Source organism: Acomys minous (genome assembly GCF_964271855.1).
Source record: "Acomys minous genome assembly, chromosome: 18".
NCBI lineage: Eukaryota > Metazoa > Chordata > Mammalia > Rodentia > Muridae > Acomys > Acomys minous.
The window spans coordinates 54,219,359-54,238,524 of record NC_140501.1 but is presented as its reverse complement, the minus strand read 5'-3'; the positions used below and the strand labels follow the sequence as shown (position 1 = coordinate 54,238,524).

The 19,166-nt window shown below is 43.5% G+C and overlaps 1 protein-coding gene across 1 annotated transcript in view; it reads left to right on the top strand.

The window, feature by feature from the left end:
* INTS9 (integrator complex subunit 9) overlaps positions 1 to 19,166 on the top strand; it is an 82,210-nt gene that overhangs the window by 18,524 nt on the left and 44,520 nt on the right. The window contains exons 2-5 of the mRNA XM_084767188.1: positions 4,250 to 4,377; positions 11,696 to 11,756; positions 14,097 to 14,159; positions 16,698 to 16,837. Coding sequence (XP_084623314.1) covers positions 4,250 to 4,377; positions 11,696 to 11,756; positions 14,097 to 14,159; positions 16,698 to 16,837 — 392 coding nt within the window. The remainder of the gene's footprint in view (positions 1 to 4,249; positions 4,378 to 11,695; positions 11,757 to 14,096; positions 14,160 to 16,697; positions 16,838 to 19,166) is intronic.

Here is a 19,166-nt window from a genome sequence, read left to right as displayed (position 1 = left end):
TGGAGCACTTGGAGAATTCATCCAAGGGAGAGGGCATCCCTTTCTTTGCATCCTCGGCCCATGACCCAACCTCCTTCTTGTTGGCTAGGATAGGAAAATAGTGACCTGCCCAGGCCCATTCTTGTAGAAATGTGCATAAAGAAAGTCCCACCAAATGAATTCACTATGAAAACGTTAAGACAGTAAGAAATAATGAAGTCTTTCTCAAGTTATAATCAGCAGACATTACAGGATTCTGGGGACTTCAGACAGTTGCACCATCACTGGAGACACTGACATTAATGCTAATGTTAGCTGTGAAAGGACCTCTAAAAAGAATGAGACCATGGTGTAAACAGATGGAGAGGTGTAGAAATGAAATGGGTTACTGAAAGGAACATTTACAGTGTTCAAGGGAGGGAGGGGGAGAGGGGTGTGTGTGTGTGTGTAAGAAAGAGAGAGAGAAAGGACATTAGTTTAACCCATTGATTAACAGCAGATTTGATAACACTAAAATTAACAAAATAAATCTGAGGGAAAGGCATAAAGTGCACTACATGAGAAGAAAAATCAAAACAATTTAGTTGTGAGGGACAGGGTAAAATAAATTGTTACAGCCTTCCTTCTATGGGTGTTTCAGAAAGAGAAGTAGAAAGAATGGGCTGGATATAACACACACACACACACACACACACACATACACACACACACACAAACAGTGGCTGATAGTTATATTTTATTTTGATTCCAAATAGTCATGAAAGTCTTGAATCTTCGTACTTTAAAATCATAAGCCAGTAAGACTACCTAGTCCTAGTAAATTCACGAATGTCCAAGGCATAAGTAAATGCACTATAGGCAGGTGCTCTCCACCACCTTAATGCTATTGTAACTAGGGCAGCGAAGAGTAAATGTGCCAGATACGCCCTCCATTCCCTGAGTTCTTGTTATATGTGCTCTATTATAGATGAGGGAACTTAGTCCTCAGAAAGTCTCACATTAATAGCAAAACTGAGCAGGATACAGAACCCAACCTTCTATATTTAATCAAACAGCTTCTAAACTAAAGCCACTTATCAAATAGTTGATTTTTCTTGCTTGGGGCCCTTGAATTGCCTTTAGATAGCTACTGCAGTGGCTCCAGGGACATTTTGGTGAGGCTGTAGGATCTAGATGTTACTGACTGCAAGGCAGCCGCAGAACAAATCCGAGTTGTTAGCCCTGATGTAAATAGGCCCAGTGTGTTATGGAACGCATTTTGGCAGCAGATTTTTAAGAGCCATAAAATGCTCATACTCTTTGACCTAGTTAATACCACTTCTGAGAATACACAAAAGAAGCAGTCCAGTATGGAAAAAAACCTCCAACACCATGTGATCAGCACAGCCATATTTGTAACTAAGTGCCTGTGCAAACCTAGGTGTTCAGCTAGAAGGGGATGATTTGCTGACAAGTGACGAGATAGTTGCTTAACCAATGAACATGGAATGTTATGTGACAGAGACAAGGAAAACGGTCATCGTGAGTTTTAAAAGCTTTTATGATTTTATGATAAATTCCATTAAATTTTTTTAAAATTTATTTTATGTTTGTGGGTGTTCTACCTGCATGTATATCTGTGTATACATAAGTGCATACAGTGCCCTCAGAGACCAGAACTGGGGTATCCAATCCCCTGGAGCTGCAGATGATTGTGATCTGCCGTATGGGTGCTGGCAATGGAACCTGGGTCCTCTGTAAGAGTAGACAGTTATCTGAACCACTGAGTCATCTTCCCAGTGGTTCTCCCCCCTGATCCCTGGCACACAGCACAAATTACACCCTTTATATAAAGTGATGGAAATACTTAAATAATTAGACAGGATACCTTTACTACTTCCCCCTGTCTTTGAAGGTTTTGTAACCTAGGTGTGTATTTCTGCTTTTAAAAGTGAAGCTCCATGCTGACTTGGTTTCTGTGGCTTGGACTAACCCTCACTATGTGTTAGCTGCACTCTTTTCAAAGAGCATCTCTGGAGGCAGTCAGCTCTGGGTAGTCTGAGGCATGCCTCCTTTACTGGCTGGAGGAACCTGTGGCCAGCACCGTGTCTCCATGCCAGTGACCCATGGTGATCAATACATCTGGGAGACAAAACTGAGATCCTGGGAGGCAGGGGAGCTCACCATATGCTGCCTCCTCTGAAGCTCTTCCCCACCGCCCCACTCACATGCTCTTTCCCTTGTACTGGTTCCTTTTCCCCCAAGTAGTCCCCCATTTCACCTTCATGTAACATATATCCCACTGCCCCTCCTGCTCCCTCAAGATCTCTAAGTCTGGCTTGTTTCATATAACATAATCTCCAAATCTGCCCTTTTTCCCATAAATTCCACAATTTTTTTTTCCTTTACTGTTGAGTAAAACTTCCTGGTACATTTGTACCAGATTTTCTCTATCCATTCATCTCTTGTTGGATATTTAAACTGGTTCTAGTTTTTTTTTTTTTTTTTAGCTGTTGTGAATAAGGCAGCAATAAAAATGACTGTGTAAGTATCTCTATAGTGCTTTTTTTTTCTAATTATTTTATTTATTATGTATCCAGTGTTCTGCCTGCATGTACACCTGTATGCCCAGAAGAGGGCACCAGATCTTATTATAGGTGGTTGTGAGCCACCGTGTGGTTGCTGGGAATTGAACTCAGGACCTTTGGAAGCACAGCCAGTGCTCTTAACCTCTGAGCCATCTCTCCAGCCCTCTGTAGTGCTTATGATTGACTTCAAGTCCTTCAGGTGTATGCCCAGGAGTGGTGCAGATGCCTTATATGGGCATTCTTGTTTTTGACCTCTCCATACAGTCTGTACTAGTTTACACTCCCCTCAGCAGTGTGTAAAGTTCCTCCCGCCTCACACCATCACCAGCACTTGTCATCTTTGTTCGGGGTTCCCCCCCGCCCCCCAGGTAGGGTCATAAAAGCCTCGCTGGCCTCAAATTTATGTTGCTCCACATGCCTCTGCCTACAAGTGGTGGGATTGCAGGCAGACAACCACCATTCTCAGCTTGTTTTTTTGTTTGTTTGTTTGTTTTTTGTTTTTTCCCTTTATTTTCTTCTTCTTCTTTGAGACAGACTTTTCTTCTTCTCTGTGTAGCCTTGGCTGCCCTGAACTCGCTTTGTAAACCAGGCTGGCCTGGAACTCATGGAGATCTGCTTTCCTCTACCTCCTGAGTGCTGGGATCACAGGTGTGCACCACCACACCCAGCAACTTGTTTTCTTAGTAGTCATTATAACCGGGGTGTGACAGAGTCCAGAAGCAGTTTCAATTTGCATTTCCCTGATAGCTGAGTATATTGAACACTTTTTAAAATGTATATTGGTCATCTCTATTTCTTCTTTCAGAAGTCTCTGCTAAGTTTATTAGCCCATTGACCAGTCAAATTATTTGTTTACTTTTTTTCAGTTCCATATATATTCTAAATATGACTCCCTGCCTAATGTGTAGTTTACAACAATTTCCCTTTCCAGAAAGGCAGAGAAACTCAAACCTCAAACATAATTTGAGGACTCAGTGAGTTTCATGGACTCTCCCTAGCTTCAAGCAGCACCGAGGTGCAGATGGAATAGGGGTCTGCAAGCCCTTAACCGGTTGAGTGCATGGCTGAATCACTGAAATCCTCTCCTTTAAACAACTGTGACCTATCCCAAACTGTTAGGACCAGAGACTTTTGAGTATTTTACAAATAATAGAGCTTAACAAGAGAAAAGGATGTCACATAGAAGGTTAGCTGAGTTCACACACTGCCCTTATGGGAGAGAGAACATCACATAGGAAGTTAGCTGAGCTCACACTGCCCTTATGGGAGAAGATGACATCACATAAAAGGCTAGCTGAGTCATACACTTCTTATGGGAAGAAGATGATGTCACATAGAAAGCTAGCTGAGTCACACACTGTTCTTTTTTTTTTTTTTTTTTTTTTTTTTTTGCGGGGGCTGGGAGGAAGTCTGTGTAGCCCTGGCTGTCCTGGACTCACTTTGTAGATCAGGCTGGACTCCGAATTTACAGAGACCCACCTGCCTCTTCCTTCTGAGATTAAAGGCGTGCACCACCACTCCCGACTCACACACTGTTCTTACGGGAGAAGATGATATCACATAGAAGGGTAGTGAGCTCACACCTTTCTTTTGGGAGAAGATGACGTCACATAGAAAGCAGCTGAGTCACACACCATTCTTACAGGAGATGATGACTGCTTTTACTTCACTTCCTAGACTATAACCGATTTTTTTTTTTCCAGTATTGCCTGTCAGGGCACCCGACTTTACCATGCAATGTGCTCAAATTCAAATCCACCACCATTATGTTGGACTGCGGACTGGACATGACCTCCACCCTCAACTTTCTTCCTTTGCCTCTTGTTCAAAGGTATGTGCTGACCCATCCTGAGATAAAATGAGCTTTACTTCCCTGAAAAATAGGGCCCATTAGTATGAACATTACTGATACCTTGTGTTGTCTCATACATTTGCTTTATCCCCTTAAAACTGTTCTATCAAAATAATTTCCTTTGGTTGTGTTGGTGGAAAGTGCTCTATTGATTTATTGATTGACTCCTTTATTCCAACAACTTCTGGGCCTCTGTAAAATGTTTCTGCAACTGCTCAGTGCATCTGAGGTCATGTATATTTCATCTGTCTTCCTAAGTCATGTAAGAGCTAATAAATGACTAAGTGATGAGCCCCAGAATTGAATTTTAGGACTTGACAGAGTAGAGGCTGACATTTCTTTTCTGTGCATTGTTTTCATATTAGTCAATTTTAGATTGTGTGTGTGTGTGTGTGTGTGTGTGTGTGTGTGTGTGTGTGTGTGTATCTCCATGTCTTTTTTTCTCCCGTGACAGGGATGTTCTGTGTAGCCTTGACTGTCCTAGACTCACTTTGTAGACCAGGCTGGCCTCGAACTCAGAGAGATCAGCCTGCCTCTGCCTCCCCAGGTGCTGGAATTACAGGTGTGCACCACCAGCCCGGCTCAAAGTCCATGTCTTAAGTCACCTACATTGCCTTGACCCTACAATCGGCATTGTCAACACTAAAGATTTTTAAGAAACTGCTTCTCAGCTTGCTTTTACTTAAAGCAGTTCGTAAGAAAAGTAACTTTTAGAATCAAATATGGTCAAAGTAGCAAAAAAATGACAACCACATATAAGAGATGAGATGGAAAAGCTACTGGAGCCAAATTTAAGAGCTCAAAAGAATAGCAAACTGAGTAAATCCATCTAATTTATCTCAGTCCCTCCTGAGGACGACACCACGTACAGTGGTTATTCATGATAACTCCATCAACTATCCAGGAAAATCATATCAACTATGGTTTTTGTTTTCTGAGATAAAAGATGTAACAAAGGACTATGGGGACAAGGTCACAGATAATTTCAGATTACATTTTATGCAAAGTTGATGCGATTCACTTTTAACTACACTCGGCTTGTATACAAGTATTATCCAATACTGGGCGAAAATAGTATTTACATGCTGGTAGATTACTCTTTATTTAAAGAGCTGGATGTAGTAATAACTATTTTTCAGAAGGTTCACTATGCCCCCTTTGCCTTTCAAAAACTATTTATGTTTTCTGCCCCACTTCAGACTATTTAGTTCTCAAATAAAAGACACGGAAACCTTTTAGATGTAAATAAGCTTTAAAGCACCATGACTGGGCAGCTGTCAGCCCTCTAAGCCATTTTACTACTTCCTTGCTACACACCCCAAGTTGTTTGCCATAATTGTTCCTACGGGGACTGCTTCTGCTAGGCCATGTGCTCAGGGTCCATCCTGCCCCAGGGCAGCTTCACTGTCCCCAGCGTCTTCTCCTCTCTCCCGCTTGTAGTCCCCCTCTGACCCGAAGCCTGGGAGCCCGAGCTTCACCTCCTCTTCTGCCCAGTTACAGGCCTCTAGCTATTTTTATTAACCAACCAACTTTAAATTGGGAAACAATGTTAACACAACACCACTTGGTGGACGTGAGAATGAGCTCACTCACTCATCTGGATAGCATCCAGATCATGGGGGGTGGGGCAGGGGCAGCCAGTACTTAGCATTTGAATACACAGTACCAGACCAGCCCCCAAAAGCTGGATACTGTAGTCTTTTTTTCCTCATAAAGAACAAAATATTCATTATTTTGGTGTTTAAAATCTGTCCTATGTGGGACCAGGGATATTGACATCACAAAACTGATTTCTTTGTTTGGCTTTTGGTTTTGGTTTCTCGGGTTTTCAAGACAGGGTTTCTCTGTAGCCTTGGCTGTCCTGGAACTCACTCTGTAGACCAGGTTAGCCTTGAACTCACAGAGATTCACCTGCCTCCGCTTCCGAGTGCTGCGATTAAAGTGGGCACCACCAACACCTGGAGAGCCTGGTGTCAGCAGAGAAAGGCAGTGCATAGCTGGAGCCTGCCTGTACTTGAGAAGAACAAACTTCTATAATAGCTACTTTTTTTTTTTAATACCATGAAGGTTTCTAAAGAGGATGCACTTGCTCTGTAGGCTCATGAATTTCACTACCAAAACCAGATTGGTCAGTCAGTACCGGCTTTGTGTTCTTCCTGCTCATTCTCCTTAGGTGACTGCTCTGTCTCCAGCATTGGTGAGGCGGGAAGTCCACAGCCATCCTCTCCTGCTTTTTTTTTTTTTTTTAACTTCAGAAGGAAGTAGGATGGCTGGCAATTCATAGAATTCTTTATAAAAAGTGTCTCTTGGGCCTAGAGAGATAACTCACTGAATAAAGCACTTACTGTGCAAGTGTGAGGCCTGGAGTTCTTATCTCTAGTACCCACATAAAAGCCAGGCAGCCGTGGGCAGCACTTGTAATCTCGGTGCTGGGGAGACAGGGCAGAGGACTCCCTGGGGGCCAGGCTGGCCAGCTATAGTAGCCGAACCAGTGAGCTCTGGGCCAGCAAGGAAAGTGGAGCGGGATCAAGGAAGACAGCATAAGCCTCTGGCCTACACATGAACGCACACCGCACAAATACATGTTTTTAAAAAGTGCTCTTGTCAGCTGGGCGTGGTGGCGCACGCCTTTAATCCCAGCACTCGGGAGGCAGAGGCAGGCAGACCGCCTTGAGTTCGAGGCCAGCCTGGTCTACAAAGCGAGTCTAGGACAGCCAGGGCTACACAGAGAGACCCTGTCTGGGGAGGTAAGGAGAGATATATATATCTGTTGTTCTCTGTCGCCTTACCCTGCTTTGTCTTTGTAACGCTTACTACTACACTACTTCAATATACATATTTTATTATCTTTCTTCTCTACTAAAGATGTTTTATAAGGACGGGAATTCTGTTTTCCGCTGCATTCCCAGCACTTAGACCAATTCTTGGCCTGTAATAACAGCTCAGTAAATACTTGGCTTTATGAGTAAATCACTCTCCTCTTTGGCGCCCATCCTGCCTTACCTTCTCAGAGTCTTCTCATTATTAAAGTGCCATTGTTGAGTTATAATATCTTCCCTTTTGTGCAAACTTGGAGTGTGTGTGTGTGTGTGTGTGTGTGTGTGTGTGTGTGTGTGTGTGTGTCTGCCTGCCTGCCTGCCTGCCTGTGGATACTCAGGATCAAAGTCAGGGCCCTGCACATGCTAGGCAGACAAACACCTTACTGAGCTGCAGCTCCAGACCAGAGGGCCTTCGAGCTCATGGTCTTCCTGCCTTAACGCCCCCATGCTGGGATTGCTGCTGTGCATCACCACACTTGGCTGGCTTTCCTTCTTAAGTCCGTATCTGTGTATCTGTTTGTATTTCTCTGTTTCACCAACTGAGCTTTTGTTATAAAGTATTTTTAACAAAAGCAAAGGGGGAATTTGTCATCCTGGATCCTATGTTGGTCACATAGTGTATTCAGGTATCTGGTTTGGACTCTCCTTCAATCTGAAAGAATTTCTCACTCTGTCTATATTTGAATGACCTTGACATTTTTAGACATACAGATCAGTTATTTTATATAGTCTTCTTCTGTGGGTGTGTCGTGATGTTACTGAGTTATTCTTCTCCTGTCAGAAGACACAGGGTTCCACCCTCCTCAGAACCATCCTGTAGAACTGCAAGCCCCAGCTTGTCTAGCACTTGTTTGCGGTCTCAGTGTTTGGTTTGTCTCACTGCTCTTAATGTTCCTTTAGCTCTTTGCTGTCACTGGGTCCTCTCTTCCTCCTGGCTCCTGCCAGCATGGCGAAATGCCTTGCCTATGCTCTCCAGACCTCCCTGGACCCTGGTGTTTCAGACCTCAGTTTAGTCATATGCCCAGGAAGTCCTTTGAGGAGGCCTAGACTGGTCCTTGTACTAGTACCTGGTACTGCTGTGGAGCCTCATCCTCTGAGCAGCTTGTTCTCGGCTGTTTGTGTGGGTCTTGCCTGTCTGTGTGGGAGGACAGGCGTGTGCATTCGTAGTCCGGCATCCAGGACCTGCCCGGGTGCCTGACAGAAAGGTCCAAGGTGAGGAAGTGAACACCTTGGGCTCTAGCACTGACCAAATGCTGAGGCTCTTCCTGTTTTCTACACTTTGATCAGAGTAGTAATGAGCTGCTAACAAATATTATTAAATAAAGAAATAAATTCACCATGTCTTTGTTGTTGTTTTGGGGTTTTGTTTTGTTTTGTTTTTGCTTTTTGTTCTTGTTGTTATCTTCTGATTTTAAAATATATGCATTTCATACTAGGAACTTATAAAAATATTTTTATAAATCTGCTTATCATATTCACTTCACTTTTACTATTTTTTCTAGGCCAGTGGGTTACAGTGCTTTAGGTTATTTCCTTATGGGACTAATTTGCATATTTCAAAATTAGCAATCATTAGAAAAACAGATCTTATATATATGATTTTTAATGAAAAAATAATAATATAATAATTAATAGTGTCCTTTGTGTGAAAGAAATCTTTCTAAAACAGTTAAATACAATAATGTGTTCTTTTGCAATCATTTTTCTAGTATTTTCTCCTAAATTACTGGCATTTTAAGGTTTCTAGTATATAGAAATAAGTCCAATTACTAGAAATAAATGGTTGTTTGATTTTTAATTATTGTGTGTGTAGGATGTGCATGTGTATATGGGATGCGTGCATATATAGCACATGTATGGAAGTCAGGAAACATCTTTCAGAACTTGGTTCTCTGCTTCTACTGTGGAATCTGGGGGTTGAACTCAAGTTTCAAGTATGGCAAGCACTTTTACTGCCAAGCGCTCTTGCTAGCCCATAATTTTTTTAAATTCAGCTTTCTTAATGTACATAAAATTAGTCTCAACTTGTAGAAACCATTCACCTGAATAGACTTTATAACTCTTAGGAAAAGTAGCTTCATTTTCCATGATGGGAAAACCTAAGCCACAAGTACCAAGTACCCTGCTTTTTAAATTGTAGATTGGGAGCCTACATAATTGATTATGAGGGTTGTAATAGATTTGACAACAGGATGTACAGTGACTGAAAGTAATTTAAAGTCAAGGTGGAGTTTCTATCTGGACTCACCTGCTCCACTTCATGTGCCTGCACTGTGCTCAGGTTCTGAGTTCGCAGCATCAAGTTCTGCAGGGCCCGTACACACCGCCTGAACCCCCTCCACTCCAGACACTGAGCTGCAGTGCTTTTACTGTCTCAAAAAACATACACGCAAAAGCTCTTTCTGAACTAGTAGGATGGCTCAGAGGATAAAGGTACTTGCTACCAAAGCTGATGACCCGGGTTTGCTCTCAAGCACCTACCTCATGAAGAGAGAGAGCCTGCTCCTGAAAGTTACCCTTGACACTTGATATCAAGGATATATGCTTGATACATGAATGCCCTTTCATATGCAATCCCTGGTGTGTATGCATGCGGGCATACACACACGTGTGCACGCACATACACACACAAATAAATTAAATAAACAAGCACAATTAAAAATTTTACATTGCTCTCTTGAGTGTCATATTGTTAGATGAATTCTGGCTTAGACTGAGGATGGAATGCCCAGTGATTTCTTAAGTGGCCCTATTTCTGTCATTTTTAACCACATTTTCAATTCATGCACAGTGGCATTCTCAACATTGATGATTACAATATCAAAATGTTGATCAACATTGAAGACATCTGCTTCCTACAGAATCAGATATTCAGCCAAGGCTTATTTATGTATGTTAAATCAAATAAGCATAGCCATCTCAGTATGCAGATTTACTCTGATCTTTAGTAGATAGTAAGGTTATATGGATGCCAAAGGATGTTTCTTTATGAATATTAGTAAATATTTGGTTTCTATACTTAATTATTTTTTATTTTTATTTTATGTGCATTGGTGTTTAGCCTGCATATATGTCTGTGTGAGGGTGTCAGATCTTGGAGTTACAGGCAGTTGTGAGCTGCCATGTGGGTGCTGGGAATTGAACCCAGGTCCTCTGGAAGAGCAGACAGTGCTCTTAACCGCTGAGCCATCTTTCCCGCCCTCTATACTTAATTTTTAAGACTTATTTAGTTTACTTTAGAGTGTGTGTGCGTGTGCGCGCACGCGCGCGCGCGCGTGTGTGTGTGTGTGTGTGTGCGCGCGTGCGCGCGCACCTGTGTACGTTTGTATGTACTATGTGTGTGCAGGTACCCTCAGAAGCCAGAAGAGGACATTGCACAACTAGAAGTGTAGGCCGTTTTGAGACACACAATGTGGGTGCTGGGAACAGCACCTAGGTCCTACAAGAGCAGGGCTCACTCTTAACTTCTGAGCCATCTCTCCAGTCCTGTATGCATATTGTATATACCTGTATACAAGGATCACATAAGAATTTCTTGGGCAAAAAGGAATCACAGGTAGAAAGAGTTCCAGATGACCTGGTGTGATCCACCTGTCCGCACTGAGTCCAGAGTGTTCATTTGACCAGAATTCACAACCTAGCACCTAACTTAAGACGGTTTCCTCAAAGTCTGTGAAGCCACCCGTTCTACCCCCACTCACGATGGCTGTTGAACAAAAACAAGATAAAGCCAAGGTAGTTGTGACTGGAAGCTCTAAAATGCTTTCAATATTTCACCTGCACTCTTTGCTTTCTATTCTTCATAAATTCTTTTTGTTTTTGTTGTTCTTTTTTTATTTTTTTTGAGACAGGGTTTCTCTGTTTTAGCCCTGATGTCCTGAACCAGGCTGGCCTCAAACTCATAGCGATCTGCATGCCTCTGCCTCCCGAGTGCTCAGATTAAAGGTGAGCACCACCACCACCTGGCCTTCACAAATTCTTTTAATTTCCCCAGTTCTGTGCCAAACGATTCTCTTGCCTCATAACCACCCTTTGTTTTGGTTTTGGATGGCACCAGGGAATTAAACTAGGAGCCATGCACATGATGGGAAAGCATTCTGTCACCCGCCTGTGTTCCCAGCCCTGGGTGTTTTTGAGACAGCACAGCCTAGCATGCCCTCTGAGTCACGATGCCCCCATCACAGGTACATAACATAATACCCAGCTGTTGTGTTTGTTCAGATGGGGTTTTACTGTGTAATCCAGGCTGGCCTCAAACTTGGGATTCTCTTGCCGCAGCCTTGCAGTGTAGGGATTATAGGTTAGGACCACCACTCTTAGGCTTTATACAACAAGGTTAGTTTTCATTTTTTCAGTTAATTTGGGTATGAACCACTGCCAGTAACTTCATTGTTTTTAACTATACAGTGAGTGTAAAGTCATTATGAATTCACTGAAGATTACAATGTATTTAGGATAATCCAATTTTTGTTTTGCAGTCCCAGGCTATCTAATCTTCCTGGCTGGTCCCTAAAAGATGGAAATGCTTTTTTGGACAAGGTAATGTCTAAAAGAAAAACTAAAACCTGCCTAAACACCATGGAAAGCTGTCTTGTCCTGCAGAGCCATGCTGGTGACTTGTCTCAGTGTGTTTTTTCATGTGTGTTCTCCCCCAGACCCTGAGATTTGTGTCAGGGTCTTGAGTACTTGGTAATTGCTATCTTTATCTTTAGAGACTATCTGTGTTTGGGCTCAGGTCACATTTGTGTCTGTGACAATCTTAAATACTTTGCAAATAATTTATCACCCGAGAAAGAAAACTGTCTACAGTTGTAATTAGGGTCTCAAAGGTCATGCTTATTAGAGTTTAGTCAGCTTATTAAATGGAGCCAGTCCTTAAAGGAAGAGGGGAAAATACTGTGACATAGACACACTTTATCAGAGGTGCGGAGCTTCTCCACGCCACTGCGTGGTCCTCTAAATCACTCATCCTCGCCTAAGCTACAAAATTGAAAAGCCGAGTGAGTTTAAAGACCCTTCACATGATTCATCTGCGTAAGACAGTTACTGCTTATGACGGACTCTGCTGAAGAAGTGTGGACGTTTTTTCAGAATTAATTCCTGTAGCTGCACCCCAAACTCAAGTGCAAGACAGATGCATAATTTGAAACTAGATTTGCCTCGTAGCTGACTATAAAATTATGTGATATTCAAGAACCTGTATACCTGATTTCAGGCTGGGTCTCCTGCTGGCTATAAATCATTATCCCCGAGAAAGGCTCAAAAGCATTGCATTACCATTGCAATGTGGGTGAAATGACTTGCATGTGTATGGGAGTGTTTCATTAAGAGGGAACAGTGAGTGAAGGACAGTGGCACTGTAAGTGGAATGGCAAATGTGCCTCCTGCAGGCCTCTGAGACTTTATCACAGAACAGGCACTGGTGCATAGCACTATGAAGAGGGAGATCACAGCGCTCTCTTCAGGTCATGTCAAGGTTTGAAACTGCCCGTCGTGTCATCATTTTTAGCCTCAAATTGATGGAGCTGTGAATCTTACCCGATTAAACATAATTGCTCATTTGGTTTAAGCTAGTGGGTCCATGTAATTAAGAATTGTTCATCTCTCGCTCTCATGCTTTCTCCCCCCCCCCCCCACCCTCCAGTGCTCACAGAGCAGCTTTCAAGGGGAAGAAATGTTCAAGACCCCAGTAATTCCTAAGGATAGTAATGTGGTTGTCACCCTGTTTCCAAATAAAGACATAGAGTAATTCCTATTGTGGTAAACTTAGATCCATGTGTGAATATGAAGAAATATTTGTTGAGTGACTAGTAAACACACAGTAGAACTGAGGTTGTCTATTTCCCTTTCTGAAAAGAACGCAGGACACTGTCAACTCCCACCTGGCTTGATTATAAAGCCATAGACATCTGCTTGATGATCCAGAAACGCCAACCTGTATTTAAAACTGCCAGTGGCTCGCTAGGGGCATTGCAGCCAACCTGTCAGTGGCCACCCAAGTCCCCAGCCTTCCCAGCTCAGCGTGCTCTGACGTAATTCCAGCCACTCTTATATGTGTGGCTTTGGGAGTTTTTCCTGATGCTGCCCCTACATGGGAACTGGCACAGTGGACTCGGCTCTCTTTGATATGCTGCTGAGTTGCCACATGTAAGTACATGCAGCTCCTTGAGTAGAACATGGCTCCATAGTATGTCTATCTCCAGACACCCTGCCTTCTGCCACTGCCATTGCAGGGAAGGACTACCAGGAAAGCAGCACCCTCTCAGACTCTTTTCTCACAGCCAGCCTTTGGGAGAATCCACACTAGGGTGTACATGTAAGTGTGGGCAGTAAGTACATGTCCTGTGGACCAGACAGTATGTGTACTATGGTGGTGGCAGCTTTGATCCCTGCTCCCCGTTCTCCTTCCTCCTTACTAGACACCCCCTCCCTTCAACTCTCAATGGGTAGGGAAAAGGCTCCGAAGTAATCTGCCTAGGCTTGGACTCCTAACTTGATAGCTTAGCCGAGTCGCCCGAGGTTTTTTTCATAACCACAGTCTCCATGGCCTCCTCTCCAGTTTCTGGCTCCTTAGGTATTAGACAGGGCCCAGGGAGCTTTGACTTGATAACTAGTTCTTAGGAAACACTGGATCGCAAATTATAACAGCATGTGTTCTTCCTAACTTCTTAAAGAGGCATCAGGGAATTCAAACCCAGAGTCTGTGCCAGGCAGCAGCGTTTTCACCCTCAATCAGGCACCTAGCCAACCTAAGCCTAAATAGGAACCGGTTTGTCTAAAAATAACCTCCCACACTCTAAGTTAGGTGTGGAGATTAAATTTCCTTGGTACTGTCTCCATTAAGTGTCTCTTAGCATTTTTCCTCTCCATCTCTTTTAGGAGCTAAAAGAATGTTCAGGTCATGTATTTGTGGATTCTGTGCCTGAATTCTGCTTACCAGAGGTAAGATGGAAGTGATTCTTATCAGAAGCAAAACATACCGGTCATCAGTCACTATAAAGTCAAGGAATAAAGTGTCATGACCCTGAGCCCACAGTCAGGTGTACTAAAGTGTAGTTACTGCATTTGTCACTGAAGAGTTGGGGGGTATTCCCCATCTGCCTGAAGACTCCATTTCCCAGGTGCTGCATTTATTTCAGCCTATCACAGATGGCATTGACTCTTGCAGCCGTCACTTTATGGGCAAGAATGTGGAGCATGTGGACCCGTGCTCCAAGGGCTTTGTGACTTGATGCAGAGTACGGAACTTCTCAATAAGAAGCTTACATCTCACAGTGTGCCTTTGGTTACGCTATTCATACGTGTAGGTTCTAAAGCCATACATCATTTTTTCAAGCAAGATTATATGACTTAAATAGTACTAGCCACTGTTTTAGGGTAGAGTTGTTAAGATGTGGAGAAAACACGAGTGTGGAAGAAACTCGTGAGCCTGACAGACCAATCATAACCCATGAAACTACGTTAACTATCTCGTTTGCCACAAAATCTACACTGTGTGTCCTGGATGATCCAGTGCAGTGTAGTCAGCAGCCAGCGCATCGTGACTGTGTGACCCTTGTCACAGTGTGTACAGCCAAATGCTTGCTTGTATACAACACTTTTAAAGATAAAATAGTTTTATTCCAGTAAATGTATACAAGAAAATATGTAAATGTTAGTGCATAAGTGGGATTTTAATATTAAATTATTTGGGGAAAATTTTTTATAAAATCATGTGTCTTTGATAAATAAATTAAGAATATTGTTTTTTCTTCTAGCTATCCTTAGCAGATCTTTCCATGAGGCTCTGTGGCTTGATCATTATATTTTAAAGAGAACACTCAGGCACCCTTTCATGTCCTTACCTGTGAGGAAATGGAGCTACTTTTGAGCTTTGCTGTTATTTTAACTATCGCTGTATTTATCCCTCTGCTACTCTGTCTGGGTTTCCTCATTTAAAAGTGGCTCTAGAGGTAGCAGAGTCAAGTCACCGCCATTGTGAGGACATTGTCTTGCGAGGACAGGGCACAGAATGGTGTTAAGACTATAGATATGGGATATTGCCATTTGGTTTGTTGTTGCCACATGACACTGCTCGTGGGAGATGTGGACAAACATCTACTCTCCCCAGTTAGGGAACCAATAATACGCCACAGTAAGAATGCCACCAAAGTCCAGCTTGGTAACCAATGAGTTTTACCAGAATTACTTGAAGGAATATGGATGAGGAGTTACTCAGTAACACATAACATTACCAAAATCCCACCCGAGCATGGGTGACGGCTCGCCAGTCATAGGAACCTGGAGGGTACTGCACAACTTGCAGGTAGCTAGACAAGTCCAGGAGTGTCTCTTCAAGAAAACTCAGTTGCTCTGAGCCTCTTCTGGGCAGCTCTGCTAGTCTGGTGTCCTCAGCAGCCCTTCCTGCTTATATAAGCTTGGGCAAGGAGGGGCCGAGTGAGTCAGGTCAGTTTTGGGGACTTCCTGAAGCCTTTGCATTGTTTACTTCCTGACTTTTAATGAGCTCCCCTGCTAGATGGAATATTCCATCTCCCTTGACAACTCTCTGCCTCTCATCTGAGATGCAATCTTTTGTCTAAGAGGAGATTGCTACACAGCACCATAGATGCCATTGTCCTAGCAATGAGGCACTTGTGTCCTTTACTCACATATTGTTGATGCTGGCAGGTTTATTAAATTATTTGTATGCTAAGTCACTCAGCCAGAAAGTATCCACATCCCAGATGGCACTCTGCTCCTTACTGCTTTGCTTATGTCATCAATATCTTTGTTTCTTCTCTGAGCAGGGCTAACAGCTCCACCACCCAGTCTCCTACCACACACACACACACACACACACACACACACACACACACACACACACATCCCTGTGATCCAGCTATGCTCATCCTCCATGTATCATGTGGTTGGGGGTTAACTCCTCTGTGAGAGAGCGTTGCTGGCTGGGAGCTCGGCTCCCTATTCCCACAGTCTGTGCTTGAGTCCACCCACCCCTGACTGCTGTGCCAACACTTGTTAGGAGGGAAGGCAGCGGAGTCTCAGGAAAAGCACACAGGATGCTATCACAAGATGGACGCATAAAAAGCCCCCTTTGCATACTACATAGTCACTCCGCTCTTTTGTTTTCTACCCTATGGGTATGGTAGCCTAAAGTTGAAAAGTTAAAAATTTTAAAAACAACAAAATGAAAAAATAAAATTAGTTGTCTTTCTGTTGACTTTTGAAGAGCAGGTTGTTAAACTTACAAGATCAGACTGATACTGGCGAGCCAGGCGCATTCTTGCAGCTAGCCATTCTGCCCTGCTGTCGGCTGTCAGCATTCTGACGGCGGCGTGAGAGAAGGGCAGTGTTGCGGGAAAGGCCTCATTATTCTGAAGAAGCGAAACTACTACTCTACATTCTGACAGCATCATTTGTCAGCCCGTCCTGCCGATCTATGTGCCCTGGCACAGACGCATACCACCCTCCCTTTCTCTCCAGACCGAGCTAATAGACCTGTCTACAGTCGATGTGATCCTCATCTCTAACTATCACTGCATGATGGCGCTGCCCTACATCACGGAGCACACTGGATTCACAGGCACAGTGTATGCCACAGAGCCCACCATGCAGATCGGCAGGTGAGAGGAATGTGGCTGCCGAGCTCCTTTGGGGCCACTGTTGTGTGTGACACCAAAAGTGACTAGTTTATTTCCCAAGAACTGGGAAGAGTAGGCTGCTGTGTAGACACATGGAGTGTCACAGGAATGCTCAGGGGAGATGCCTGGAGACCGGTGCCCCTGGTAGTCCTAGTCTCTCTGGAGCATAGCTGAAAGGGGTGTTCATAGGCACCTCCTCTGTGGGTGATGCTGAGGAGGATGGAGGCTTAAAGATGTCACAAAGATCCAGAGCAAAGAGCTTCATTGTGAAGGAGCTTTGAATACTTAAATGAACAAGAAAGAGAAGAAACTTTATTACTTTGCTTTGGAAGTATCTGCCTTTTCATGATTTACTGAGCCCTATAAATAGAAATGGCTTGTAGAAAACAAGGAAAGAAGAGTAATTAAGCAGTTAAGTTGTCCTTCCCTGGTGACAGGATGAAATATAGCACTCTTAAGGATTTAAGAGTAAGCAGTCTGGCACCTTGAGAGATGTTTCAGCGGATAGAAGGCTTGCTGCTCCTGCAGAGAAGCCAGGCTCAGTTCTCAGCACCCACATCAGGCAACTTACAGCAGCCTACAACTCCCAGAGCCACCTGCTTACATGCATGCATATGTAGATATGCACGCGCGCGCACACACACACACACATACACATACACATAAAAAAAAATAATTTTTATATTCATTTTATGTGAGTGTTATGCTTGCATGTATGTCTGTGCACCGTTCCTGTGCTTGGTGCCTGTGGAGCTCAGAATAGGGCCTTGGATGCCCCGGAACTGAAGTTATAGGTAGTTGGGAACCACTGTGTGGATGCTGGGAACCAAACCCAGGTCCTCTACAAGAGCAACAAGTGCTCTGAACCACTGGGGCATCTCTCCAGCCACAAAAGTAAATAAATCTTTAAAAACAAAAATTATAATCTTCAGTCAACCAAGAAGGTTATGCTTTCTTATTTACCCCAACTAGGCCTTCACAGTGTAAGTGGTTGCTGAAAGTTACCATAGAATCAGCTACTGAGGAAAAAGTTCTGTAAAGAAAATTATTACTGGGGGGAAAAACCCATATTGTATTGCTCTGTAATAACCAATATAAGCTAAAACTTTTAGGATCCAATATGCAGGATCAAGATGTACTGTAAACTATTAGATTGTATCCCAGTTGTCTTACATATGTCCAACAAGATGAAGTGGTGATGAGAAATGAAACAGAATCATTAGGGTGACAACCTTAGCTCCAGCTTATACAAAAACAGTGAGGGATTCCAGGGACCAGAAAGGACCATTACAGGAAAACAAGATGGCAGCATAGTGAGAGGAAGAGCTGCCAGTGTTAGGCGTAGTCTGGGAAAGATGGCCCTTAAGGATGGACTCTGGAGCATCCCAGAGCACTAGGGAGCCGGGGCCTCAGATCTTGGGGTGTTGCATCCAGCACTGCTGCCTCAAGAAGGAGGCAGAAGTAGTAAGGGAAATGGGTGGATGTGAAGTAGACTTGTTTGAGTTTCTGTTGCCAATAAATTTGTGTATTGCTATTGTCTGTATATTGATACAGAGAGGATATTAGCCTATGTGGGTTATCTGTATTAGAGCAGGAACTGGATTCAAATGTTGAAAATGTATTTCTGGGTGTGTGGGAAGGTGGGTTTACGGCTTTTTGGAGGACAGTCTCATTCTGTAGCCCAGGCTAACCTGGAAGTTACTATGTAGCCTAGACCATATGGCAGTTCTCCTGCCTCAGCCTCTCAAGCCTCTATAGCCTGAGACTATAGACATGAGCTGCCATACCCAGCTCTCTTATGCAACAGCTTTCAGGGGGTTCTCAATGCCTCTGTAGCCTTGAGGCAGGTGAGTGTGGCACTCCTTGCGTTCCCTTGACCATACTCAGGTGTCCATCTCAGAATGGCAGAAGGCTGTCCCACTCCTGATGTTTTGGGCAGATTTCAAACTAGCTCTTGCGGTCTCCCTCCAAGCCAGTTGTTCTCAACCTTCCTACAGTTGTGACCCTTTAATACAGTTCTTCATGTTGTGGTGACCCTCACTCATAAAATCATTTTATTGCTACTTGAATAATTTTGCTGCTGTTATGAATCATAATGTAAATATCTGTTGTGCAGGACATCTGATGTATGTCCCCTATGAAGGGGTCATTCAACGTCCAAAGGGGTCACAACCCACAGTTTGGGAACCATTGCTCTAAATGGAGCATTTCTGATTCCCAAAGTACGTGTCATCAATTTAAAATGTCTGTTTCATGAGACAGGCTAGCAGAAGGTGGGCGCATCACCTCTCCTGGCTACAGTGTTAGTAGC